This window comes from Myotis daubentonii, chromosome 7 (genome assembly GCF_963259705.1).
Source record: "Myotis daubentonii chromosome 7, mMyoDau2.1, whole genome shotgun sequence".
Lineage (NCBI taxonomy): Eukaryota > Metazoa > Chordata > Mammalia > Chiroptera > Vespertilionidae > Myotis > Myotis daubentonii.
The window spans coordinates 77670967-77695429 of NC_081846.1; the positions used below are offsets into that span (position 1 = coordinate 77670967).

Here is a 24463-nt window from a genome sequence, read left to right on the forward strand (position 1 = left end):
AAAAATACCTGTGAAATAAACACTTAACTATAATAAAAGTAAAATGGGGTAAGTCCCATTTTAAAAAAGATACAAAGAATATTCTTGAGATTCCTGCAAGACCCAGCAGGCTGCAAACAGTTAGCAAGATCTGAGATAGTATAAAATTAAGTAAAATAACAATGAAACACCAGAGGGAAGAAAAAAAGAGAAAACCAGCCAGAGAAAGCAGCACTTCCTTTTTATTAGACTCACAATGCCATTCTGAAGCCCAACCTCTCTCTGTAAAATGTGTCTTTCTTATTAACGTCCCACTGGAAGGCAGACAGACTTCGTCTTCGTTGTATCTCTGTGGTGCACCATCAACCAGTCCAGCATCTCACAGAAGAGCTCTGTGGAGGCTGGCGGTGATCAACCGGCCTCCCTCCTTCACACACACACACACACACACACACACACACACACACACACACACACACACTTAAATATGTACACACATACTCTTTTTTTTTTTTTTTTACAAAAATAATATAACAGGTTTACACAGATCTATTAATTCTTTAAAGTTTCACTGCAAGGTCTATGCTTCATTATAAGCATTTTTTACTTTGGATTAAAGTGGGAACTTTAGGCCTAAAAATAGATTTAAGATTATTGAACAAAGGCCCTATAGCAACACAGACATCATAAATCTTGATCATCAGACAACTAGAAGTATTCTGTGGTTGTCCTTATGCTAGTCCTACTCCATATCCCCATCCATTATTTTCATTTTAACTAAAATACAGAAGTAAAATAGTTCACTGAAATAATAATCTATTCATTACATTAGCACATATACCAAATTATACTAACTGCATGATAATCTCTATGTACCAAGACAGTATTTTTGTTATACTTCATTAAATATGGTATCCAACCAGCAACCACACAAAAGGAATGCAGACTGAACAAGAAGGGAAGGAGAGAACAATAATTTGCAGGCTATCTTTTTACATGGCACCCAAAACAAAACAAGTAAGAGAAGCCTTACAAGATACTAGTAGGTATCAAACTAATTTGCAGTGACATTTAATATAGTTTTATCAGAAGGAATACATTTAGGTCATATATGGAAAAACACATATCTATGTGAAACTCTAGGATTTCTCCTAGAATATTCAAAATGCTCATCGAAAGTTAATTAGTATAATAAAAATGGTGACCAGGTGATTGAATAAACAGAATGCCATTTAATATATTAAAAACACAGATTCTGGGAATAGATTCTACCTCCAAAACACCCAGAAATCTGAGTTAACAGATCCTCTACTTTGCATACTTGATACTAATAAAAATAAGAAGTGTTTGCACAGACTATAAATGCAAGGCAACAGCCTAAGGGACAGTCACAGAAAGAATAAATGAACCCAATCTTGAACACAACAGAGTGAGTACAGAGAGCTCCTGCATTTTTGGTCCCCAACCCCACCCCAAGGGCCATCTCTTTGGGAAAGAAATCTTTCAATAGTTCAAGCCCATTACCTCGGACCCCACAAGCTACTACCCTGCCCAAGCTTGGCACCAGAAAGTCTTTCAGATGCCAGTACGACGCTTGATCCTTCAACTGGACAGGCCCTCTTCAGGCCTCCCAGGTTCTGACCAACACAACCTCCTTCCCACAGAAGGGGTCAGCACTGCCTTTGAAGTCACAATGGGGTGCCCAGGAAGAACTAGAAGAAGGAGGTGTCTGATGAAAAAGCACCTGCCAGCCGGAAATCCTCCTTGGTGAGAACACTGTACATGCGCTGAGGCAGAGCTCGGGAGTAGGGGGCGGGGCGGGGCACCGTGGTGCGCAGAATGAGTTCCCGGCCGGCAGGGGGTGGGAAGTCAGACACGGAGTTCTGCCTTCTCTCCTCTGCAGAGCCCATTCTCTTCAGTTCCTCCTCCGGTGGAGCCATGGCTGCAGCCTTGAATAGAATCAAATGCTAAATTCAAGATCAAGTCGGTGCTAAACTTACATCACTATGAAGGACAGATGAATAAACATGATAAATACAGAAAAATGTTCTACATTATTCAGTAATGTTGTCAACTATGTTATGACTACTCAAGAACACAACACAGAAAATACAAGAAGTTTGAAACACTACATGAGCTGCCAGAGGTTACAAATAAATTGGTGAGAGAGACAGAAGGGATAATGACTACCGGGCAATCTGCTTTGAAAAGTGGGGGCCATATTCAAACACCTGATGAAGAGGGAAAATATGCTGGTTTCTGTGTTTCTTCTAGCAAAGACCCAAGAGAGTCTGATGTCCTCAGTCCAGTAATGGAGTTGGTTCTCACAGAGGCTAGGAAGGTGTTTTTTATGCTGGGTTCCAATTCTTTTTAAGGTTCACTGGTCGAATTAAAACGGGACAGTGGTATTGTTTGCTGGGCAGCTAATCTGAGGTAGCAGTGAGGTCTATGTAATGTAGCAATGGCAACAAAAGAGAAGTTCTCAATATCAAAGGCATCTATTTTCTCATTAAAATTGCATAAAATACATATTCAATTAGTCTTCAATTTAACTCTGATTGCTATAGTTGTTTCATTTCTCTGATCACTGTATTTCTTTCAGAATACCCCTGATTTGGAAAAAAAAAAAATTTTGGCAATGGAAATATGAAACTATGTTATACAAGAATCAGCAAGAAAGGTATGTCAAATCCAAACTGTTAAAGAGGTCGTTAGTCTTAATGATCTTACGAAGTTAGAGGGAGGGGAAGGAACAAGAAACTATGAGGGACAAGGCTGTTTGTTACCTCATCAGAAGATTCAGTCAGCTTGAGAAAGGGTGAGAAAAGAAACAGTGATGAAAGGGAAACAAAAACAAGCAAGATGGTTTTAAAAAGAGACAAGGAATTTCAAGATTATTTCAGACAGCATGCACTATATTAAGGAACATGATTCTATCAAAAGAATTATCAAGACAAACATACAACACACCTAGTTATCAAACTGAGCAGACATACCCACTACTCATGCATCTGATGGCTCAACAGGTGACGTACAGAATGTCATTTAATGGGAAAATGATTTAACAAAAATCTACCACTTTTAAAAAACAAGTTTTTATTGATTTTTTTTGAGAGAGAGAGGAAGGGAGAGGGATAGAGAGATGGAAACATCAATGAGCGAAATATCATTTATCGGCTGCCTCCTGCACACCCCCTACTGGGTGAGGATAAGCCCATAACCTGGACCTGTGCCCTGAACAGGAATAGAACCAGTGACCTCTTCGTTCATGGGTCGATGCTCAACCACTGAGCCATACCGGCCGGGCAAAGAATCTTATGAGTTTTACTAAAAAATTAAGATGCTAAAAAAAGTGTTCATGTCTTGAAAAATAGATAATCCAATAGATGTAAGAAAAGGTCTCAGAGTTATTCAATTTAGCAAGAATGAAGCAAAATCAAATCAGTGGTTTATTTGATGAATTCCATTTACGTATATACCACTGAAACATATAATCATGAAGTTAATTAAAATGTATGATTTTTTTTCCCTCTAGCCAGTTTGGCTCAGTGGATAGAGTGTTAGCCTGTGGACTAAAGGGTCCTGAGTTTGATTCCGATCAAGGGCATGTACCTCGGTTGCAGGCTCCTCCCCAGCTCAGGCCCTGGTCAGGGCTTGTGCAGGAGGCAACCAATCGATGTGCTTCTCTCACACTGATGTTTCTCTCTGTCTTTCCCTCTCTCTTCCACTTTGCCTAAAAAAAAAAAAAAAAAAAAAAAAAAAAAAGGCATCAATGGAAAAATATCCTCAAGTGAGGATTAACAAAAACAACAACAAAAATGTATGATTTTTTGTGGTTAATTCTCACCAATGGATATTTTTTCCATTGATTTTTAGAGAGAGTGGAAGTGGGGGGGGGGGGAGGGAAGAGAGAGAAAAGCATTGATGTGAGGGAGACACACTGATTGGTTGCCTCCCTCACCTGCCTGGACAGGGGCCAGGGAGTGAACCTGAAACCCAGGTACATGCCCTTGATCACACGACCCCTTGGTCCTCGGGCAAACACTCTAACTGCTGGGCTAGACTGGCCAGGGCTAAAATGTATGAATATATAAAATTACTGTGTGCCTATATTAGTAAACTGATACACAATGTCAGTTATGAAAAAAAAGTTACATGAATACACTTGAATGGTTTTCATTAGCCAGGCATTTAAGGACTGAATTTAGAAATGTACCAACCAAGTGCTTGATTTATGGATTAGTCTGCCAATTCCCTGAAACATTCACTACAAGGTATGGAAGTTTGAAATCTTTTACAATTACATAATGTGGGATGAATGAACAATTTCAGATTGGCTATATGATGAGGCCCTGAAAAGATGATACACTCATATTTATTGATGTAAAAAGATAATTATATTGTGTAGACAACAAGAATAATAAATTATATAATACTAGAGGCCCAGTGCATGAATTCGTGCACAGGTGGGGTCTGGTCAGCTGGGAAGAGGGGATGCGAGAAGTTGGCTGGCTGGCCCCGCCCCCTGGTTGAACTCCTAGTCGAAGGGAAAATTTGCATATTAGCCTTTATTACATAGGACTAGAGGCCCGGTGCACGAATTCATGTCTGGGTGGGGTTCCTCAGCCTGGCTGACGATTGAGGCCTATGGGGGGGCCGGCCAGCCAGAGGGGCTGCAGGAGGTTGGCCGTGGGAGCGCAGTGACCACCAGGGGCAGCTTCTGCATTGAGCGTCTGCCTCCTCATGGTCAGTGCAGGTCACAGCGACTGGCCGACTAGCTGTTCTGTTCTAACGGTCATTTAGGCTTTTATATAGATAGATAATCCTATTTTTGTAAAATATACATATATTTGCATACACTACTTGTTAAATGTTGGCAGTGATCATCAGTGGGGAGATTAATGTGATTAATTTTTAATGTGACTAATGATTCCTTTAGAATTTTCCGTGTTGCCCAAATTTTTACAATGAGCCTTTACTTATAGTCTGGGAGGTGGGGGGTTTGGAGGCTATTTCCATTTTGGGGAGAATAATTTTGCATAACTATTCAAACAAGTAACACTCTCAGCATTAAATATATGAACACTTTAGGTTTTAAATCCTCTTAACACACAAATTTTAGAAACTGAGGAGAGTTTTTGCAATATGAGGAAAGTTCATATTGGTGATAACAAGAAATGAGCTCATGAGCATCTGGTGAGTAAGCAGGCAAAGAAGACATAGGGTGTGAAAACAAACTCAGTTCTTGGTTTCATGCCAGAGACAAAAACAGAATAAATCAAAGTAATTATCTATTGCTTTCTAGAACTCTCATTTATAAGGAACTGAAATACTTAGTTTTTAACTGGAAATTCTTAAATTTAAAGAGCTACCTTCATAAATAATCTCAGGTTTTAATTCTTCCTAAAAATTCAGATCAATATACTTGGCCCTGACTTTGATATATTAAATAGAATACTCCAGATAAACTCAAAGGAGATTATGAAGTTTTTACTCCTGTGTAAACCCATTAAAAGTCTTTTTCTTATTTGATTCTGAGAATCACACCTTCAAATCTGGGTCATTCCAGTGTCCTCACTGTCAGGTAAGGCACCAGGACTTACTACACTGGGTAATATTCTAACAGAACCTTTAGGGTTAACGAGCCCGGACATGAGGTCACCGTTGGGATGCCAGCACCTCTACCCATGAACAGAGCGGTACAGAGAGCATCAGTACAAAGGCTAACTAGAAGCATCTCTATGAAAATCGCAATCTCAGTGCTTTAGGATGTCAGAAGGTATGATCTGATTCTAAACCTGTACTTTCATAGCAGAAGTTATGATAAAGACGCCGTTTCAAATCAGGCTTATTCCTGTGAAGCCCGTTTCCATCCCCAAACTCTGAAACCCTGTGCCTCCTTCCTAGGAACCCTCTTCAGCTAGATCTCTTCACCGTATAAAAACAGTTAGACTTACTAACTTCATAGTTAACCTGTGAAACCATTTGCTGTACATGGAGTCTGACCAGTAAAATCGAGCCCCGCTCTAATTTGAAAGTAGGCGACATTTTTTTCCTACAGCACAGGACTGGCCATTGGCCACTGAGTCCCTATCAGATTCTGTAACAATGGATTTCAGACCCTTCTGAAATTTTGGTCCTAAAATATAGTTATCATTTTCCTTAAACATATAAGAAAGCAACATCTGAATGCAATACCCAGGTTCACACTGGGCCGGCAGCTGTGGAAGCAGCCATGTGTCGGAATCAAAACAGCGCCCCACTGAGCAGGGGGCTGGCGAAGCCATGGCATGTCAGTGAGGAGCCTCACGTACCCGCTGTGCGTTCACGAACAGCTTGTGAATGATTCTGCCGGCGTGTCCTCTGCCCGCGCCCACCACCAGCACTTCGGGCTGCTCTAACAGGCAGCTCACAAACCTGGGGAGAAAGAATAGAAGGCGAGCTGCTCACTTCCCATCCACCCTCCAGATTAATTTTGTGGGCAAACCCTCACACTGATAAAGCTCAACTACCATGGCTGGAGTGGAACTTTATAACAGGATACATTGATACTTGAATTAAAATGGACTCAAATGACAATTCTTACTACCTTTGAAGTGTTTTCATAAAATTTGTGAAAAGCCCATCTCTGTCAAAGTATAAGAAGAAATATTCAGTAAAAGTTGATAACAGAAACCAAGTTTCATTTATACAACAAAGCAAAGATTCATGTTTCTTGTTTTTCTTTTAAAAATACTAATATTTTTAATCCTCACTCAAGGATATGTTTATTTGTTTTTTAATTGATTTGAGAGAGTGAGAGGAAGGGGAAGAGGGGAAGAAACATGGAGCAGTTGCCTCCTGTCCATGCCCCAACAGATGATTGAACCCACAACCTAGGTATGTGCCCTGACAAGTAATCGAACCACAACCTTTTGGTGCACAGGGTGATGCTTCAATTAACCAAGCCACCCGGCCAGGGCTGCTTTTGCTCCTGTGAGGTGTGTAAGTGCATATGTGCATGTATGCACAAGATGCATGTTTTGCTGGGCAGTGTCATGACTATAAACAGTGCCATTTTGTGCTGGAAATACTGTACTGTACTGCCAAGTCCATCTCAGATCTGTAGAGTAGAGCTAAGAGAGTAGAAGGCAGAACCACCAGGCATGCACTGCCTGCTCACTGACTGATACTGCTATTTTAGAAACGACTCACTTGATTAGAGCTCATTCTTCTCATTTAAAAGGAAGGCATTTTCCATTATGCTAAATTAATATTTGACAAAGGAGGCGAGAGCATACAATGGAGTCAGGATAGTCTATTCAATAAATGATGTTGGGAAAATTGGACAGATACATGCAAGAAAAATGAAACTAGATCACCAACTTACACAAGAATAAACTCAAAATGGATAAAAGACTTAAATGTAAGTCAGAAAAACATAAAAATCCTAGAAGAAACCCTAGGCAGCAAAATCTCAGACATCTCTCGTAGTAATATGTTTATGGCTATATCTCCTGAGCAAAGGAAACTAAGAAGGAAATAAACAAATGAGACTACATCTAATAAAAAGCTTCTTCACAGCAAAAGAAACCATCAATAAAACGAAAAGGGAGCCTATTGTATCGGAGAACATATTTGGCAAAGATACATCTGACAAAGGGTTAATATCCAAAATATATAAGGAACTCATATGACTTAACAAAATGAAGACAAACAATCCAATCAAAAAATGGGCAAAGGACCTAAATAGACACCTCTTCAAAGTAGACATACAGATGGCCAAGAGGTATATGAAAAAATGCTCAAACTCACAGATCATCAGAGAGATGCAAATTAAAATAACAATGCGGTATCACCTCACATCTGTCAGGATGGCTACTATCAACAAATTAACAAATGACAAGCTGGTGAGGATGTGGAGAAAAGGAAATCCTACTACACTGCTGGTGGGATTGCAGACTGGTGCAGTCATTATGGAAAACAGTATGGAGTTTCCTCAAAAAATTAAATATGGAACTGCCATTTGACCTAGTGATCCCCCTTCTAGGAATATATCCTAAGAGACCCAAAACACCAATCAGAAAAAACAAGCACCATGTTCATAGCAGTGCAATTATACAATAGCTAAGACTGAAAACAGTACAAGTGCCCATGAGTAGATGAGTGGATAAAAAAAACTGTGGTACATTTACACCGTGGAATACTATGCAGCAGTAAAAAAGAAAAAAAGAAGAAAAAAAAGAAAAGGATCTTTTACCCTTTAAGACAGCACGGAGGGACCTGGAGAGTATTATGCTAAGTGAAATAAGCAGTCAGAGGAAGACAAGTATCACATAATCTCACTCATATGTGGAATCTAATGAACAAAATAAACTGATGAACAGAGTGGATCCAGAAAAGGAAAAAAAGACATTTTCAAGAACAAAGAAAGCTGGGAGAAAATTTCACTCACCAAAAGATATAAAATTCAAACAAAATCTTGTTAGAAGCTATAGCAAATGCCTTGTCATAGACTATTAATTTTCTAGCATCAATAATGCCATTCCTTGTGAAAAGGCTACTGACGATGTTAACATTATAACAAATTCAAGCTACTGAAGTAGGTAATTTGGAAACACTTTATCACACATTATAGCAACATGTCCTTTCAATGGGCACAAACAGAGAGGGGCTCACACTGAAGGCTCCCTTGATAATGATGCTGCCAGGAGAAGACCGGCCCAGCCATTTGCCTCATCCTGGAGAGGCTACCGGTCACTCTCCAAACATATCTGCAAGGTGCACAATAAATGCACCTTTGCTCTCACAGGTATTTTTAAAAAATTAAATGAATATTGAGCAGAATTACAGTTGCAGAACCCCTCAGGCTGTGGTTAAGGAACAGTGAGAGCTGAAAGAAAAGCTCTCGGCACTGCTAGTGACAGCGTCAATAATGGCTTCTCCTCAGGTACAGGCACCACGCCTCCGGGAGCAAACAAGGACTTTGCTGGGAAGAGAGACCTGGTAGACTTGCTTCTGCAAGTGGGAGCAATGGAAACACCTAGAAAGTACTCAGAAATACGGTAGAGGTCAAATACTTTGATAATTATTCCTCTGAATCTGGCTAATGCTGGCAAATAATAGGAGAATATCACAAAGAATCTCAATATTTCATTAAAATTTTCTAAAGCAGTGGTGGATTTTCCTACTGCAGACAAAAATGAGTGCGTCAAATAGCAATTACCTTTCGAGATCTTCCTTTTCCTCCTCTTGTTCACATTTCTCAGTTCCAAACTTGGCTTTCAGTGAGCGGGCTCTAGCAATTAGGGCTTCCACATTAGTAATTTGATGGATGATTTCCTAACAATAGAAAAGAGAAAGTCATAACATTGGAAAACAGCAAAGAAAGGCAAAGCCTTTTAAAATGTTTCTTGAAAGTAATTACTGCCCACTGGGAAGAGAGAGTACTTGGCGAGATGCTGACAGTCACCCAACTTACTTCTAGTTTCTTGTCTTCCGGATTGGGAAAGTGCAGGACTTTGCTGGAATGGGATATTATCTGCTTGATAATCTTCTTAACGGAAGAAATGTTTTCCAGGCTTTCTATTAGAAAGATCAAAATCATCATTAAATAAGTTAGACAAAATACACTTTCATTTTAGAAATGAGCTAATTACTATTCAAGTAAGACATTTACCTTCTTCCTTTACCTTGAGTACAGCTGCATGAATTACACAAGGTAGCAGGTGCCGAGCGAGGTCTGCAGGTTTCTGCATTGCCAGATAGTGCAGCACCTGGAGGAGGCACAGACTCAGATAAATGATCAATGCAGCTGCCTACGAATAAAGCAGCCATTTACGAAACAAAAAATCCTCTGGACCAGTGATTTTCAACTTTTTTCATCTCATGGCACACATAAACTCATTACTAGAATTCTGCAGCACACCAAAAATATATTTTTTGACAATCTGACAAAAAAAATAGGTATAATTTTGATTCATTCACACCAGATGGCTATTGTGTTGGCTGCTGCCATTTTTTTATTTGACAATCTGAGAGAAAAGAGATCAGTGTCCCTGACTAAATGGTCAGGTGTTGCACGCTTTAAAAATTACTGTGGCACACCGGCTGCTTTGGACCACTGAACTCACATCTATAACAAAAGTAGAGAAGAGCTCTCTTCTCTTAGTATCTACCCCTACATTCCAGGTAAATAGCTACTACTTCCAAAGATAAGAATAATGTTACTGAAGACAACTGCATACTTCTGTCTTCAATAGGGTTAATATTCTTATATCCCCCATCCCCACTTCCATATGTAATGCATACAAATTAATAAAAACTACCTGTAAATCATACCATCTAGGGATAGAATTTTTAATGGTGGAACATTTTCATTCCAGAATTTTTCAAAATATCAAGTACACATAACATTAAATGAACTAATATTAAGTGTCTAAAATACTGTTTGTGACCTGTTTTTCTCACTTATTATTTCTAAACATTTCTAGTGACCCTCCATTGATTTTTTTGGGTTGGTTGTTTTATTGTCTTTTTCTAAAATGGAAATTGTTTTACTTTTCTGATTTAAAAAATAAAGCATTTTTATCATGCAGATTGACTCTTCTTTCTATGGGGGTAGAGGGCCCTGGTGACATTACCTCACTGGTGCCTGGCCAGAATTCCATACTGGTTGATTAAGATTATGTCTTTGGGAGAGGTTAAAACTGCAACAGATAAGGTATTAACCAGGTTTGATGTCACTGGCTTTTATGTAGCACAAGTGATGCCATTTTCTTCCTTTTTTAAAATTTTCTTGGATTGCAGTTTTAAACATTAGTTCTGTTTTAGTGCTTTGATTTTGAATCCTCACTGGAGGATATGTTTTTATTTTTATTTTTGGAGAGAGGGGGAGGGAGGGAGGGAGAGGGAGAGGGAGAGGGAGAGGGAGAGAGAGAGAGAGGGAGAGAGAGAGAGAAAGGGAGGGAGAGAGAAGAAAAGGAGGAGAGGGAGGGAGAGAAGGAGGGAGAGGAGAGGCAGAGGTAGAGACAATGATTGGTATGTGCTGGACCAGAAATCAAATCCACAACCTTTTGGTGTGCAGGATGATGTTCCAACCAACTGAGCCGCCTAACCAGGGCTAGTGTTTTGATTTTTCTTCAAGGACTCTGATAAAATGAGTATTATTCCTACTTTTCCTATTTTCCATTTCTACTACTTTCTCTCTAACCCACTTTAGTCCTTTTGCCACTTTTTCTTGATGCCTTTTATTATATTTCAATACGAATCTACTCTCTCTTGGGCCCTTTGTCATTTAGTCTTTATTTTTGATATGGTGTTCTTTTTCTTCTATTTCTATATTGTTAAACCAGCTGTGGTTTCACTACTTTGCAGAGTTTTTGGGTCCATTTTTGCTCTTGGTTTTAGTATTTCTGATTAAAAGTGATTTTTCATATCCCCTATGCTTGTTTAAAGATATCTGATTCAGTATGTATGGTGTGTTGTTAACAATTTTCTGCTTCATGGTCAATTTTCTGGGAAATGTTTTCATTAGCTAACTGACCCACCTGCATTTTGTTTTTTTATAGTTTTGTATGGATGTGGTCTGCTCTTTAGTATACCTAGTCATACCACAATTTGAAAGTGCCCCTTTTCTGCAGTTTCTTTAAAGGACAGCAGAGGATGAGGGAGGTTGATGTTATTTTTTTAAATTTTTTTTATTTTTATTGCTTAAAGTATTGCAAAGAGTATTACATATGTCTCCTTTTTTCCCCCCCTGCCCTTGACAATCCCCTGGCCTCCCCTACCCCCCAGTGTCTTATTGGTTATGCTTATATGCATGCATATAGTCCTTTGGTTGATCTCTTACCCCCCCCCCCCCCTCCCCCCCCCGGCCGCCTGCCCTCCCACCCTCCCCGGCCTTCCTGCTGTAGTTTGACAATCTGTTCGAGGCAGCTCTGCCTCTGTATCTATTTTTGTTCGTAAGTTTATAATGGTCTTTATTATCCAGAAATGAGTGAGATCATGTGGTATTTTTCCTTCATTGATGATTTTTTTCTTTTATTATTTTATTGATTTGGGAGAGGAAGGATGAGGGAGAGAGGGATAGAAACATCAATGATGAAAGAGAATCATGCCCCTTACAGGGCATTGAGCCCGCAACCCAGGCAAGTGCCCTAACCGGGAATCAAACCGTGACCTCCTAGTTCACAGATCGACACTCTACCAAGCCACACTGGCCAGGTGGTTGATAAGCCTTGTTTGTCTTTCACTTCTGCATGATCCTTAATTTCCCTCTCATTTCCTTCTTTCCCATCATTTCTTTATCTAAGGGGTATCAACCCTTCTCTATATATCTGGTTTCCCAAGACAGTATCTCTGAGTGTTCACTTCTCGTCCAGCTTACTTTAAGCCTCTCCCTGTAGCCATGCTGTGAACTATCAAGCTCTACCTGTACCAAGTACTTTGGTGCCCAGTGTTAAGCTCTCTCTTTCTGGGGTGACTCTGTGCTCCATCTGTATCCCTCAGCTCTTCTTAAAAGTCCCTGTCCACACTCTCCTGCAGCAATGGGAACTCCATTGGTATTTGGCTTGTTTCTCTACTTATAGTTTTAATTTGAAGGTCACTGTAATCTCTGTCTCCTAGTAATGCTTAAGGCATGGATTTATTTATTACTTATTAAGTGCATGGGATTATTTGGGAGGCCGGTGGATGGTGGGTAGGAGGGTATGTGGGGCAATTTGATATCAGGCAGCTACCACTATTCATTAGAATTCCAAATATTTTTTAGTAATTGAAGAGCAGTTCACTAAATGATCATACCATAATTTATCGAACCAAGCTTATTTTTGGTAACTTTGGTTATATGCACTTTTCACTAAAAAACTTTGCTGAACATCATTCTTGTACATTGACCTTTACATATTTCTCATTATTTCCTTAATAAATTTCTTGGTAGTAGAATTGCTAGATCAAAGGACATGACCATTTTTTAAGGTTTTTGATATATGCTGTGAGATGAGACAGTCCAATGGTAAGCATGCTACATAAAATATGGGTATCTTATTTTTGGGCCTAACTGCAACTAAATTCTAAAATCTTAAGTGTAAATAGTAGATACATAAAAGGCTCATTAAATTTCAATGCTTTGCTTCTCATGTCTATGATAGTGAGTTTTTAAAATGCTAGAAAAATAACTACCACTTTAGTGTTAGATACCCAAACCTCAGTTACCTTTTCTGCTTCCCGTGTATCATCAAAGAGTCTCCTTTGCCTTCTGGCAGGAACTGGCTTAGCTGTTTCCCAGGCTTCCACCCACATGTTGCTTGGAATCTTCATTCGGGCACTCAGTTCTCCTTTCAGAACCGTGTTTCCCTTTTCATCAATCACTTCCTCTTCAATGTAATCCCGGGGTGAGTACCACCTCACAAAGTCTTCCAGACAGCAACCTGGATTAGCTGCCTAAATCAAGGCCAAAAATTCAGCAGAACCAAATATAAGTCAACAGTTACTGATAAACCTGTTTGCAAGATCATACTTTCTCTTTCACAAAAAGCCTACCTAATATTTATAAAATCTAGTATGTGACATGAGTTTGGGTGTCACCTCGAAAACAGATCAAATGTTAAAATACTAAAAGCATTTTACTTTTGCTGTCTCTATTTTATAGAAAAAGAAAATACTTCCATTTGATGAATTTGGAAATAAAAATTTTATGTAAAGTGAAAATAATTCTCTTAAACAGGTAAGTTACATAGTTTTAAATTATAGCATAACTACTCAAAACTTAGAAAAGTATCAAATAAGTGCAGGTCATGTAAATTAAATAATACACAACATGAAAGCATAACAACCTAATAATGGGAAAATTCTGCTCTTTTTTCTCCTCAATAAATCAATACTGCAGTAAATATCAACTAACCTCAAAAATGTTCTATTCAGCCATCAAATTCTTGTGCTTTATGTACAACATTACTCTCACATAAACTGCTTTTGTGCTGGTACGGAATTGAAATTCAAACTATTATTGTTCAGGTTTCTCAAATCTAACTAATTAAATTTTTACTCAGTGGATAATTCTATAGAATTTACAAGGTTGTATTTCAAAATCCTTTAAGTAATTCCACATTTAAGGCTGGGATAAAAGTAGAGGCTTCCCAGTGTTAGTAGTAAGGCACAGACTTCTCTTTTGCAAGTATACAGTAATATATTAGCAGAGTACTAAGGATAGGTATATGTATTATCCCCTAATACTCAAAGGATACGTGTACACACATTAAACACGTACCTTTTGGTTATATAGTCTACCACAACATAATCTTCCTGTATGAGTACTATATTTAATTGCCTGAAATAGTAAGTCATGTAAACATCAACAAAGTGCTAAGTGGAAGGTCATTTTCTTTCTTTTTGAATTAAATTAACCTCAGACCAAAATGCAAACAGACTTGAAGAGAATGGCTAATCTTAAATGTGAAGAGCAAAACTGTTAATTCTTGCTTCTTGAGCTCACTGGCTACCACCTTAACCCAGTCAACAATATAAACTTCTGAGGCAGGGGTGGGGAACCTTTTTCTGCCAAGGGCCATTTGGATATTTATAACATCATTTGAGGGCCACATAAAATTATCAACTTAAAAATTAGCCTGCTATATTTGGTCAAACATTTAATTAACTCACCCTTAATGCCTTGGCAGGGCCAGACCAAATGATTTCTCAGGTCTTATACGGCCTGCAGACTGGGTGTTCCCCACCCCTGTTAAGGGATATGGCATCATGGCAACAACTACTGCTGTGAACTGCAAAAGGTCAAGATTACTGCATGAATCAGGATTCATGCACAAAGATCTGGATATTAACCAGGCAATACCACACCCACTGAGAACATCTTAGGAACCCAGAAATAGGCCTTGAGTGAAGAGTGAAAACTTAAAAAAGAAAATAATATTGAACTCCTGTACCACAGAATGTTTAAAAAAAAAAAAAGACAGTTTACACCACATTCTTCTCTCTGGTTGTTCTTCCAATACCAGGCTAAACAAACTGCTACCAGGAGAAGGTCAAGGCGCACTTCAGCTCTGGCTTGTCTTTGTTCTGCTGTTCTAGGTATGCATCCAAGGGCATGCTCACAAAAAGGCCCTGTGCTTCTGGGGTTGTAAGGTGTAGGTACCTCAGGTCCCTCTCAGCATTCATCCAAAGCTCTGGGGACGCTCCCAAGGGCCCCTAAAGCAAGTCACCCCTACGCGAAAAGGGAGAGGCAACCATATCTATTTTAGAGTGACTACATATTTCCTTAAATATGTGACCTGATTCCTGCGTAGGGACAGATGTGTAAAAAAGGCTATTTGAAATAGTCTATTTTCTGATTAAAACAATGTTATGAGAGGTTTGTAGGTGCCCAGGTTAATCCAAAAGAGTCTAATGAACTCTAGTTTTGCTGAAGCAGTGTTGAAGGCATTATATACAACCTTACCATCAGGAGCTGATATGTTTCTATGGGGAAAAGCTTTTATAGTTCCAATTTGGATTTCATTCTGTACTTGCCTCTGGAAGGATACTGTGGTAGGACAAGGACAGATGAGTATGAAGGCAGGCAGAGGTCAGGTAACGGGCCAGAGTGGCTCAGTGGTTGAGTGTCGCCCCATACACCAAAGTGTTGTAGGTTCAATTCCTGGTCGGGGCACATACCTAGGTTGCAGATTCCACCCCTGGCCGGGGTGCTTACAGGAAGCGATTGATTGATGTTTCTGTCTCACATCAATGTTTCTCTCTCTCTCTAAAAATAATCAATAAGGACATAAACTCGGGTGAGGATTAAAAGAAACAACAACAAAAGAGCCACTGGGCAGGCTAGTAATGCCTACTATGCACACACTCCCTAAGCCAATTCTCTTATTTGCTTTTTTGATTTAACACATGCCCCGAGAGCCAAATGATTTTTCACTCTCTCAGGAATTGAACCTGCAACCTTTTGGAGTTATGGGACAACGCTACAACCAACTGAGCCACACCGGCCAGGATCCAACTGACTTCTATTTATCATTGTGCCAACTGTTTGTTTTAAAACAACACATCTCTCTTTCTTATTTCACAGAACAAAATAACTCACACATTTTATGTATCGTTTGTCTCTAAGGAAAACATGCAGCTCTTGAGGTTTACTAAAGATTGTTTCTTTTAGTAAATATGGGGGGAATAAGCAGGGAATAAGAGGCTTCCTTTTACTGTCACAAACCTGCTAGCTGGGAAGATGAAAGTGGCATGTGTTTTCATGGGTGTTTATGTTGGAGAAACTCACACTCAGGCTGGCCTGTAGCATAGAGCAGAACTGAGGAGGGGTGTGAAATGGGGATGTGGGGTCCATCATGGTGCAATGGAGTAAGGAGGAAAGTCTGTGCCTGGGAGACAGTTCTGGGGATCAGCAGTAGAAAGGAAACCCTGTGGCTCAATGGGCTACCTACTTGGTTTTCAAAAATATATACATATACTTGTCTCTTCTTTTAAAAATAAGTAATAATAATAATACTTTCCTTCATCCTGGGTTTTTTTAGCTAGTAAGCTAAATGTCATCATTCTCTGAATTCTCTATGGTCTAGATACAGGCCTAAAATGAGTAGGGAGCAAATGCCTACTCATCCTAAATGGGGACTCATCTGAGAAATCTGCCCGGACCCACTCAGTAGAGTTAGTCCCCTCTTAGACCTGCCTTCATAAAAGAACTCATCACACACTTATTTACACAACCTCAACAGACTGTAACTGAGAATAAACACTGTATTTCTTACTTATCTAATCACAGTGCAAGTCACAAAGTAGAATATCAAAGGCCTGTTGAACGAAGGAACCTATGTTAAATCCTAAGGGTTTCCTAAAAACCTTGCATGATATTGGCTGCACACACACAAAGGAGGAAGACATCCCAATGCAGATAAAAAATTACTCAAGTCTCAACTTCCAACTATTATTCAAAGATTGTTCTTTGTTTTTTTTAAACTCAAGAAGCAACTCTGAATACAACCTTTAGGAGATAGAAGCGGGATGTTATAACTACTAATGAAATAAAAGCTTTTAATAAAAAGGACATTCAGGTCTTCATACCACTTTATTGAGTGACTTTCACAGCTTTATCCCAGAATAACTCAAAATAGAATCCTGAGCCCTGACAGTGTGACCCACCTTAAAAGACTCCATATCTGACAGCAGACAGGCGCTCTGCATGCGTGCCCGGAGGTGAGCCCCTTCCGCGGAGGTGCCCAATTTAGCCAGAACCTCCGACTGCTCCTCTAGCAGGTCTTCTGTCATAGGTGCTGGCTCCTGTGAAGCACAAAAGGACAAAGCTCAGCAACAGCCTTTGTGTAGACAAAGCCGGGCTACGAAAATAGAACAAAGACAACACTTATTTCAGCTCTAGTAGTCCCAAGGTATGTATGGAAAAAATTTCAGAGAAATTCACAAGTTTTCTGGAACCTACATATAAACGTACCAAATTAACAAGAATAAATATGACTTTCAGGGTCTCTCCAACCACAACAAATAAGATTATCATGTTCCCCTTGGTGAGGACTGATGGCTAAAAGAGAAATTTGGGTGCACTGAACATTTTTCTGCCTGTTAATGATACAGAAATAACATCCCAATGAGATTTTTTATGTAGGATATCACTAGTTGCTATAAGGTTTTATTGTAACTAATAAGAGAAGAAAATTGATATATATGAAAATTAAAGGCAAATGAATTGAACCCCAACTAAAAGCCCCCAAATAAATTAAGTTTTATGTTGTAGGAGTTGCTTTGAGTTTAGGTTCAAAAGATATTCTAATTACTAATTCCCATAAGAAGTTGTGGATTTTTTGTTTTGGGAATCAGAGACATTATATATTTTAGTGGTAAGCCCCCCCCCCCCAACCTCAAAAAAAGCTAAGGCAAATCTAAAGGAGGGTACACTGTAGAATCATTAAGAGTGACAGAAAACATCGCGAAACTTTCAAAGGGCTTTAGGAAAAGTTCTCTGAGAACTGATTTCATTAGATTTTATTGCAATATTAAGAACTCAACAATCCAGAGATTAACCAAACAAAGCTCTCCTGTTTTGCAGTTAAAGTCAGAAAAAAACTGATCTTTTCTATTCTTAGATAACAGAGTAAGATGTAGAAGTGTTTAGAGCAGGGATGAGCAAACTTTTTGACTCGAGGGCCACAATGGGTTCTTAAACTGGACCGGAGGGCCGGAACAAAAGCATGGATGGAGTGTTTGTGTGAACTAATATAAATTCAAAGTAAACATCATTACATAAAAGGGTATGGTCTTTTTTTTTTTTTTAGTTTTATTCATTTCAAACGGGCCAGCTGGCCGTAGTTTGCCCACGGCTGGTTTAGAGTATTTGTCAATGGATTTCTTCTAGATTTCAGGAGCTGACTATAAACCAGGGTTTCTCAGCCTTAGTACTACTGGCGTTTTAGGCTGGGTAACTCTCTGTCATGGGCCTGTCCTATGCATTGCAGGGTGTTCAGCAGCATCTCTGGTCTCGACCTACTAGATACAAGTGGTACCACTCCACCTCTTGACAACAAAAAAAATGTTTCCAGACATTGTCAAATTTCCCTGCGGGCAAAATCACTCCCCAGTTGAGAACCACTGCCTTGAGGACAAGTAATTCTCACAACTATCTGTCATAAATACAGAAGCATGGTAAAGCTATGGCATTCGAAACACAGCAACAAACAAAAGAAAACGACTTTTTTTTGGTATCATCCTAATTTTTTAAACAAACCTAAAACTTTCAAACACTGCAGACGAGAATATATTATTGTTGGCTTCTCAGACAATCTGGCAACCAATACATGGCAAGCACTTATGATCATGTCCTCTGATCCAGTAATTCCAGTTCTAGTAATATCACTACAGCACTATTTATAAAGTGTAAAAAGTGGAAAGAATATGGATATACAGTAAGAGGGAAATGGTTTGATATACGAAAAATGGGAAGGAACTGCTTTAACAGTGATTACCTCTGGATTATAAAATTATGAGTTTTTGTTTTCCTTTCTCTACAATGAACATGCATCACTTTTAGTCTCACATTGATACTGAAGGTTGAGTAATAATTGGAAAAGCAATATGACAGTGGGGTTAAGAGTCTGCGCTTGTGTATGAATCCCAGCTCTATGACCTTGGACAATCACTCAAGCATTCAATGTCACACTGCTGTGAAGAATAAATCCTGGCACATGCTTAATAAATGCTACCACTTAGAGATAAAATACTTAGGGTGGTAAAGGCTTCATACTCTACTTTCTCTATGGTATCAAAATGCCTCAGTCAAATTAAAAAATTATATGAATCTCAAGAGAAGAGGCCTGCCTTCCTTCTATAAAAGGGAGCTAGTTTTCATTGTCCTATAGCCCTGAAATCATAGGATGGGTGGGAAGGAAGGAGATGTCAAAAGGATACTGACTACCCTTCCAATGTGGAAATTCCAGGCCAACTATATAAGTGAAGGACATGATCAAGAGAAATATAGGCAGCAAGTAGCATGAGGACCATACATTTTCATATATACAACTTCTGAATATGCCCAAAGCTTTCTCATATGCATGATCTCATAGGATCATTGAGAGGTGGTCAGAGCATTTTACAAGTGATAAAATTGAGGTACAGAGATAAAATGCCTTGCCCAAGATCATCAAGTAGCAAAACTACCAAGTAGCAAACTCAACAGGGCATCTAGGACACCTGTCTGATGCCGACTTTGAGAACTACTAGTTTGTTCCAATCCACTAGCTAAGTACTCTTGCTCTAACAGATTTCCACAGGTATCTGTCTTAGCTAGCCCTGGCCCTGGAATATTGGGCAACATCTTTAAGCTTCTCCTAGCCATAAATTTTAGGTTGATTTAGTCTACATGAAAGGACTATGGGTGTGAGTTTAAATTCTTATGAAGCAAGGTCCTAGATAAAGTTTGTGTGTGTGTGTGTGTGTGTGTGTGTGTGTGTGTGTGTGTGTGAAGTGGGCAACTGATTAATGGTACATTTTAAGCTAACTTCTAAAGTTTGAAATTATATTGGCTTTAACTGGGATCATTTTGAATTCCAAGCATTTTATATAATCACATATATAATGGTTGAAAATAAGATTAACTTTAAAGGAAGAAAGTAAAATTGATTAAAAAATTGCCCTGATTTCCTAAAGGTAAGATCTAAAAATTAATTTCATAATACATAGGATACATGTTGAGAGAAAAATAAGTCTAAATTATTTCATATTTAGAATATAAATTCAAATGTGGAAACTGAAGCATCTGAAATAAATGAGAGAAGCATAGCCTTTTGAAGAAAAACAAAACTTGAGTTTCCAGAACAACTATCTTGGGTTCTTTATTAACTCAATCAAATCAAGACAATCTGCAACTAGATCATTAGAAATAGGGAGTACTGTTAATTAAAACTTGGAAAAAGAAAGAATATAAAAGATTAATTTTGTTGGACATTTACCTGTCAAATGCTTTTATTCATTTTAAAATTTATTTTTATTGATTTCAGAGAGGAAGGGAGAGGGAGAGAGAATAGAAACATCAATGATGAAAGAGAATCACTGATCAGCTGCCTCCTGCACACCCACATTGGGGACTGAGCCAGCAATCCAGGAATGTGCCCTGATGGGGAATCGAACCGTGACCTCCTGGTTCATTCATAGGTTGACGTTCAATTACTGAGCCATGTCGGTTGGGCTGCCAAATGCTTTTAAATATGATATGCGATTTAATCCGGAACAACCCAGAGTAATATAAACCATTAGTGGCTTTTAAAGTATTAATATTAGTTTACTAAACAGTAGGTAAGGTATTAAAACTGGAGATACATTAGAACAAGCTAGAAATACTTTTTTATTGTTGTTAATCATTCATCAGACGACAATTTAACTTTTTTAACAGCTCTTTTGAACTATAATCAACATACAATAATTTATTTACCTTTTAACTTATTTTTCATCCTAACCCGAGGATATGTTTTTATTAATTTGAGAGAGAGACACACACGAAGGAGAGGGAGAGAGAGGCATCAGTTGCCTCCTGCATGCACCCCAACCAGGATTGAACCCAAAGCTTAGGTATGTGCCCTGACCAGGAATTGAACCCATGACCTTTTTTTTTTTTTTAAAATATATTTTTATTGATTTCAGAAAGGAAGGAAGAGGGAAAGAGAGACAGAAACATCAATGATGAGAATCACTGATTGTCTGCGTCCTGCATACCCCCTAATGGAACTGAGCCCGCAACCTGGGCATGTGCCCCGAATGGGAATCAAACCAGGGACCTTTCAATCAGCAGGCTGCCGCTCTATCCATTGAACCAAACCAGCTAAGGGGAACCCATGACCTTTTGCTGTACAGTACCACACTCCTATCACTGAGACACACTGACTAGGGCTCAGCATACAATAATTTAGAGTGCATTTGCTAAATATACCCATGAAACAATCAAGATAATGAATATATCCATACCCCCGAAAATTTTCTTATTTTTGGAACATCCATAAGAAAAAAGAATAAATGATCTGTTATATATCCATAAAATAGAATATTACTAAGCAATAACAATAAATGATTTTTAATACATAAAACAATATGTGTGAATCATAAAATAATTATGCTAAAAAATTACATAAAAAACCAAAAAAAGCATATTGAAATTACATAAAATTCTAGAAAATGCAAATTAACTTTTTTTTTTTAAGAGAGAAAAAGGGGCTCAGAGAGAAAACATAGCTTCTAGTAGCAATACTGTTAATAAGTGGTGATGCCAGGATGTAAATCTAGTTCTACCAGATCCCTAAACCCAGGTCTATACACAAGACCGCAATACCTACTGCATACTTCATAACAAAAGAAGAAAAACATACATCTGAATGTATTTGAATTTTTGAATATTCTGCCCTAATACTAAAATTTACTAATAAAACACCTAAATTATCATTTATTTTTAAAAGGATATAGAAACAAAAAAGCATAAAGCCTATCAAATAAAATCAACTAATCTTTTAAATGATAGATACCTGGCAAAGAAACAATATAAGCATGGATAATAAAGTTAACAGAATTCATGTTTAAAATTACCAAACATCCCAACATCCCACTGGACTATTAAAATTCATCAACCCATTTTAGAATATGAAAACGAGTTACAAAAACTTTTAAGTAAATCCTTGCATCTTGAGAAGCAATACTAGCCACTATCCTATATAATAAAAGGCTAATATGCAAATTGTCCCCTTGACCGGGAGTTCGACCAGGGGGCAGTGTTAGGCCCCCTCACCCTGATCAGGGGCGGGGCTGGCTGACCAACTGCCCACAGCCCCTTTGCCCAGGTGGCCAACCACCTGTAGCCCCTACCCCCGGCCAGCCCAGCCCAATTAGCCCAATTGGGGTCGGCCAGCCAGCCCCACCTGTGCATGAATTTGTGCACTGGGCCTCTAGTATCTTCTATAACAAAAAGTCCTCAGAAGAATAATAGCTAAAAATTGAGTGCTTACTTTGGACTAGATTCTCTGTTATTAATTTATCATACTTAAAATTCACAATTATCTTATGATGATCATAATATGCAGGAAAAGCATTTGATAAAAATACAATACCTATTCATGATATAAAGCTCTCATAAACTAGAAACAGAAGACAACTTCCTTATTAAGATAAATGATATCTATATCAGATGCCCTCGATAATTATCATATGCTTTTCTTCTGAGAAGGATATCCACTATTCAACACTGTAATAGAGGTCTAAGCGAGTGCAATAAGGCAAGAAAAAAAATTCAGAAGTATAAAGTTTTGAAAATCAAAACTCAAATTGTCTGTATAAACAGATAACATGATTATGTTCACAGATAAACCCAAATAATTAAAAAACTATGAGAGTAATAAGTGAATATAGTAAGACTGCTGGATCCAAGTTCAATACACAAAAACCCAGTTCTTTCTACATATCAGGGAAAAACTTATAAAAAATAAATTTAAGAATACCATTTATAGCAGTTAAGAAATTACAAAGATTTAAAAATATTTAATGAAAGATATGCAAAACCTCTATGTTGAAAACTATAAAACACTGATAAGAAAAAAGGAAAAAAAGAAAAGAAAATGAAAGTGAGAACAAGCCCAGAGTAAGAAGGAAGGAAATAATAAAGATGAGAGCAGAAATAAATGACATAGAGACTACAAAAACAGTACAAAAGATCAATGAAACCAAGAACTGGTTCTTTGAAAAGATAAATAAGATTTTTTTTCTTAAAAAAATATTTTTATTGATTTCAGAGAGGAAGAGAGAGGGAGAGAGAGACGGAAACATCAATGATGAGAAAGAATCATTGATTGGCTGCCTCCTGCACGCCCCACACTGGGGATCCAGCCCAATAACTCAGGCATGTGCCCTGACTGGGAATCAAACTGTGACCTCCTGGTTCAAAGGTTGAAGCTCAATCACTGAGCCATGCTGGCTGGGCAAAATAAACAAGACTGATGAACCTTTAGCCAGATTCATCAAGAAACAAAGAGAGAGCCCAAATAAATAAAATCAGAAATGAAAGAAGTGCAGTAACAATTCACAATTCAAACTAAGATACCTAGGAATAAACCTAACCAAGGAGGTAAAAAACCCTTACTCAGAAAACTACAGGACATTGAAAAAAGAGATAGAGGAAGATATAAACAAATGGAAGCATATACCATGTTCATGGATTGGAAGAATTTACATCATTAAAATGTCCATACTCCTTAAAGCAATCTAAAGATTCAATGTAATCCCTATTAAAATACCAACAGCATATTTCACAGATCTAGAACAAATATTCCAAACATTTATATGGAACCAAAAAAGAACCAAATAGCCACAGCAATCTAGAGAAAGAAGGACAAAGTTGGAGGTATCCCAATACTGGATATCAAACTCTACTACTAAGCCATTATAATAAAAACATCCTGGTACTGACACAAGATCAGGCTACAGACCAATGTAACAGAAAAGAGACCCCAATCGACCCATGCCATTATGGTCAATTAATATTTGACAAAGGAGGCAAGAACATACAATAAAGACTGTCTCTTCAATACTGGTTTTAGGAAAATTGGGCAGATACATGCAAAGAAATGAAACTGGACAACTAACTTACACCATACACAATAATAAACTCAAAATGATAAAAGATTTAAACATAAGGTGGGAAACCATATATATCCTAAAAAAAAAAAAAAGAAAAGAAAACCACAGACAGTAAAATCTCAGGCATCTCACATAGTAGTATTTTCACCAATCATCACCTCGGGGAAAAAGAAACAAAGGAAAAATGGACCAATGTGACTACATCAAACTAAAAAGCTTATGCGCAGCAAAAGAAACCTCAACAAAATGAGAAGGGAACTCACTGTATGGGAGAACATATTTGCCAATGATATATCTGATAAGGGATTAATTTCCAAAATATACAAAGAACTCATACAACTCAACAAAAAGAAGATGAACAATCCAATTAAAA

The 24463-nt window shown here is 38.2% G+C and overlaps 1 protein-coding gene across 6 annotated transcripts in view; it reads right to left on the bottom strand.

The window, feature by feature from the left end:
- Positions 1 to 1191: 1191 nt before the first annotated feature.
- Positions 1192 to 24463, bottom strand: part of RAB3GAP1 (RAB3 GTPase activating protein catalytic subunit 1) — a 95487-nt gene continuing 72215 nt past the window's right edge. For 2 of the 6 annotated variants that reach the window (XM_059704594.1, XM_059704599.1), the window contains 8 exons: positions 17116 to 17253; positions 13174 to 13401; positions 9638 to 9776; positions 9440 to 9543; positions 9185 to 9300; positions 6294 to 6396; positions 2766 to 2786; positions 1192 to 1928 (listed from right to left, as the gene is read on the bottom strand). In XM_059704594.1, coding sequence (XP_059560577.1) covers positions 1692 to 1928; positions 2766 to 2786; positions 6294 to 6396; positions 9185 to 9300; positions 9440 to 9543; positions 9638 to 9776; positions 13174 to 13401; positions 17116 to 17253 — 1086 coding nt within the window. In that variant the 3' untranslated portion in view covers positions 1192 to 1691. The remainder of the gene's footprint in view (positions 1929 to 2765; positions 2787 to 6293; positions 6397 to 9184; positions 9301 to 9439; positions 9544 to 9637; positions 9777 to 13173; positions 13402 to 17115; positions 17254 to 24463) is intronic. The other 4 variants (XM_059704596.1, XM_059704595.1, XM_059704597.1 and 1 more) reach the window with 4 other exon arrangements.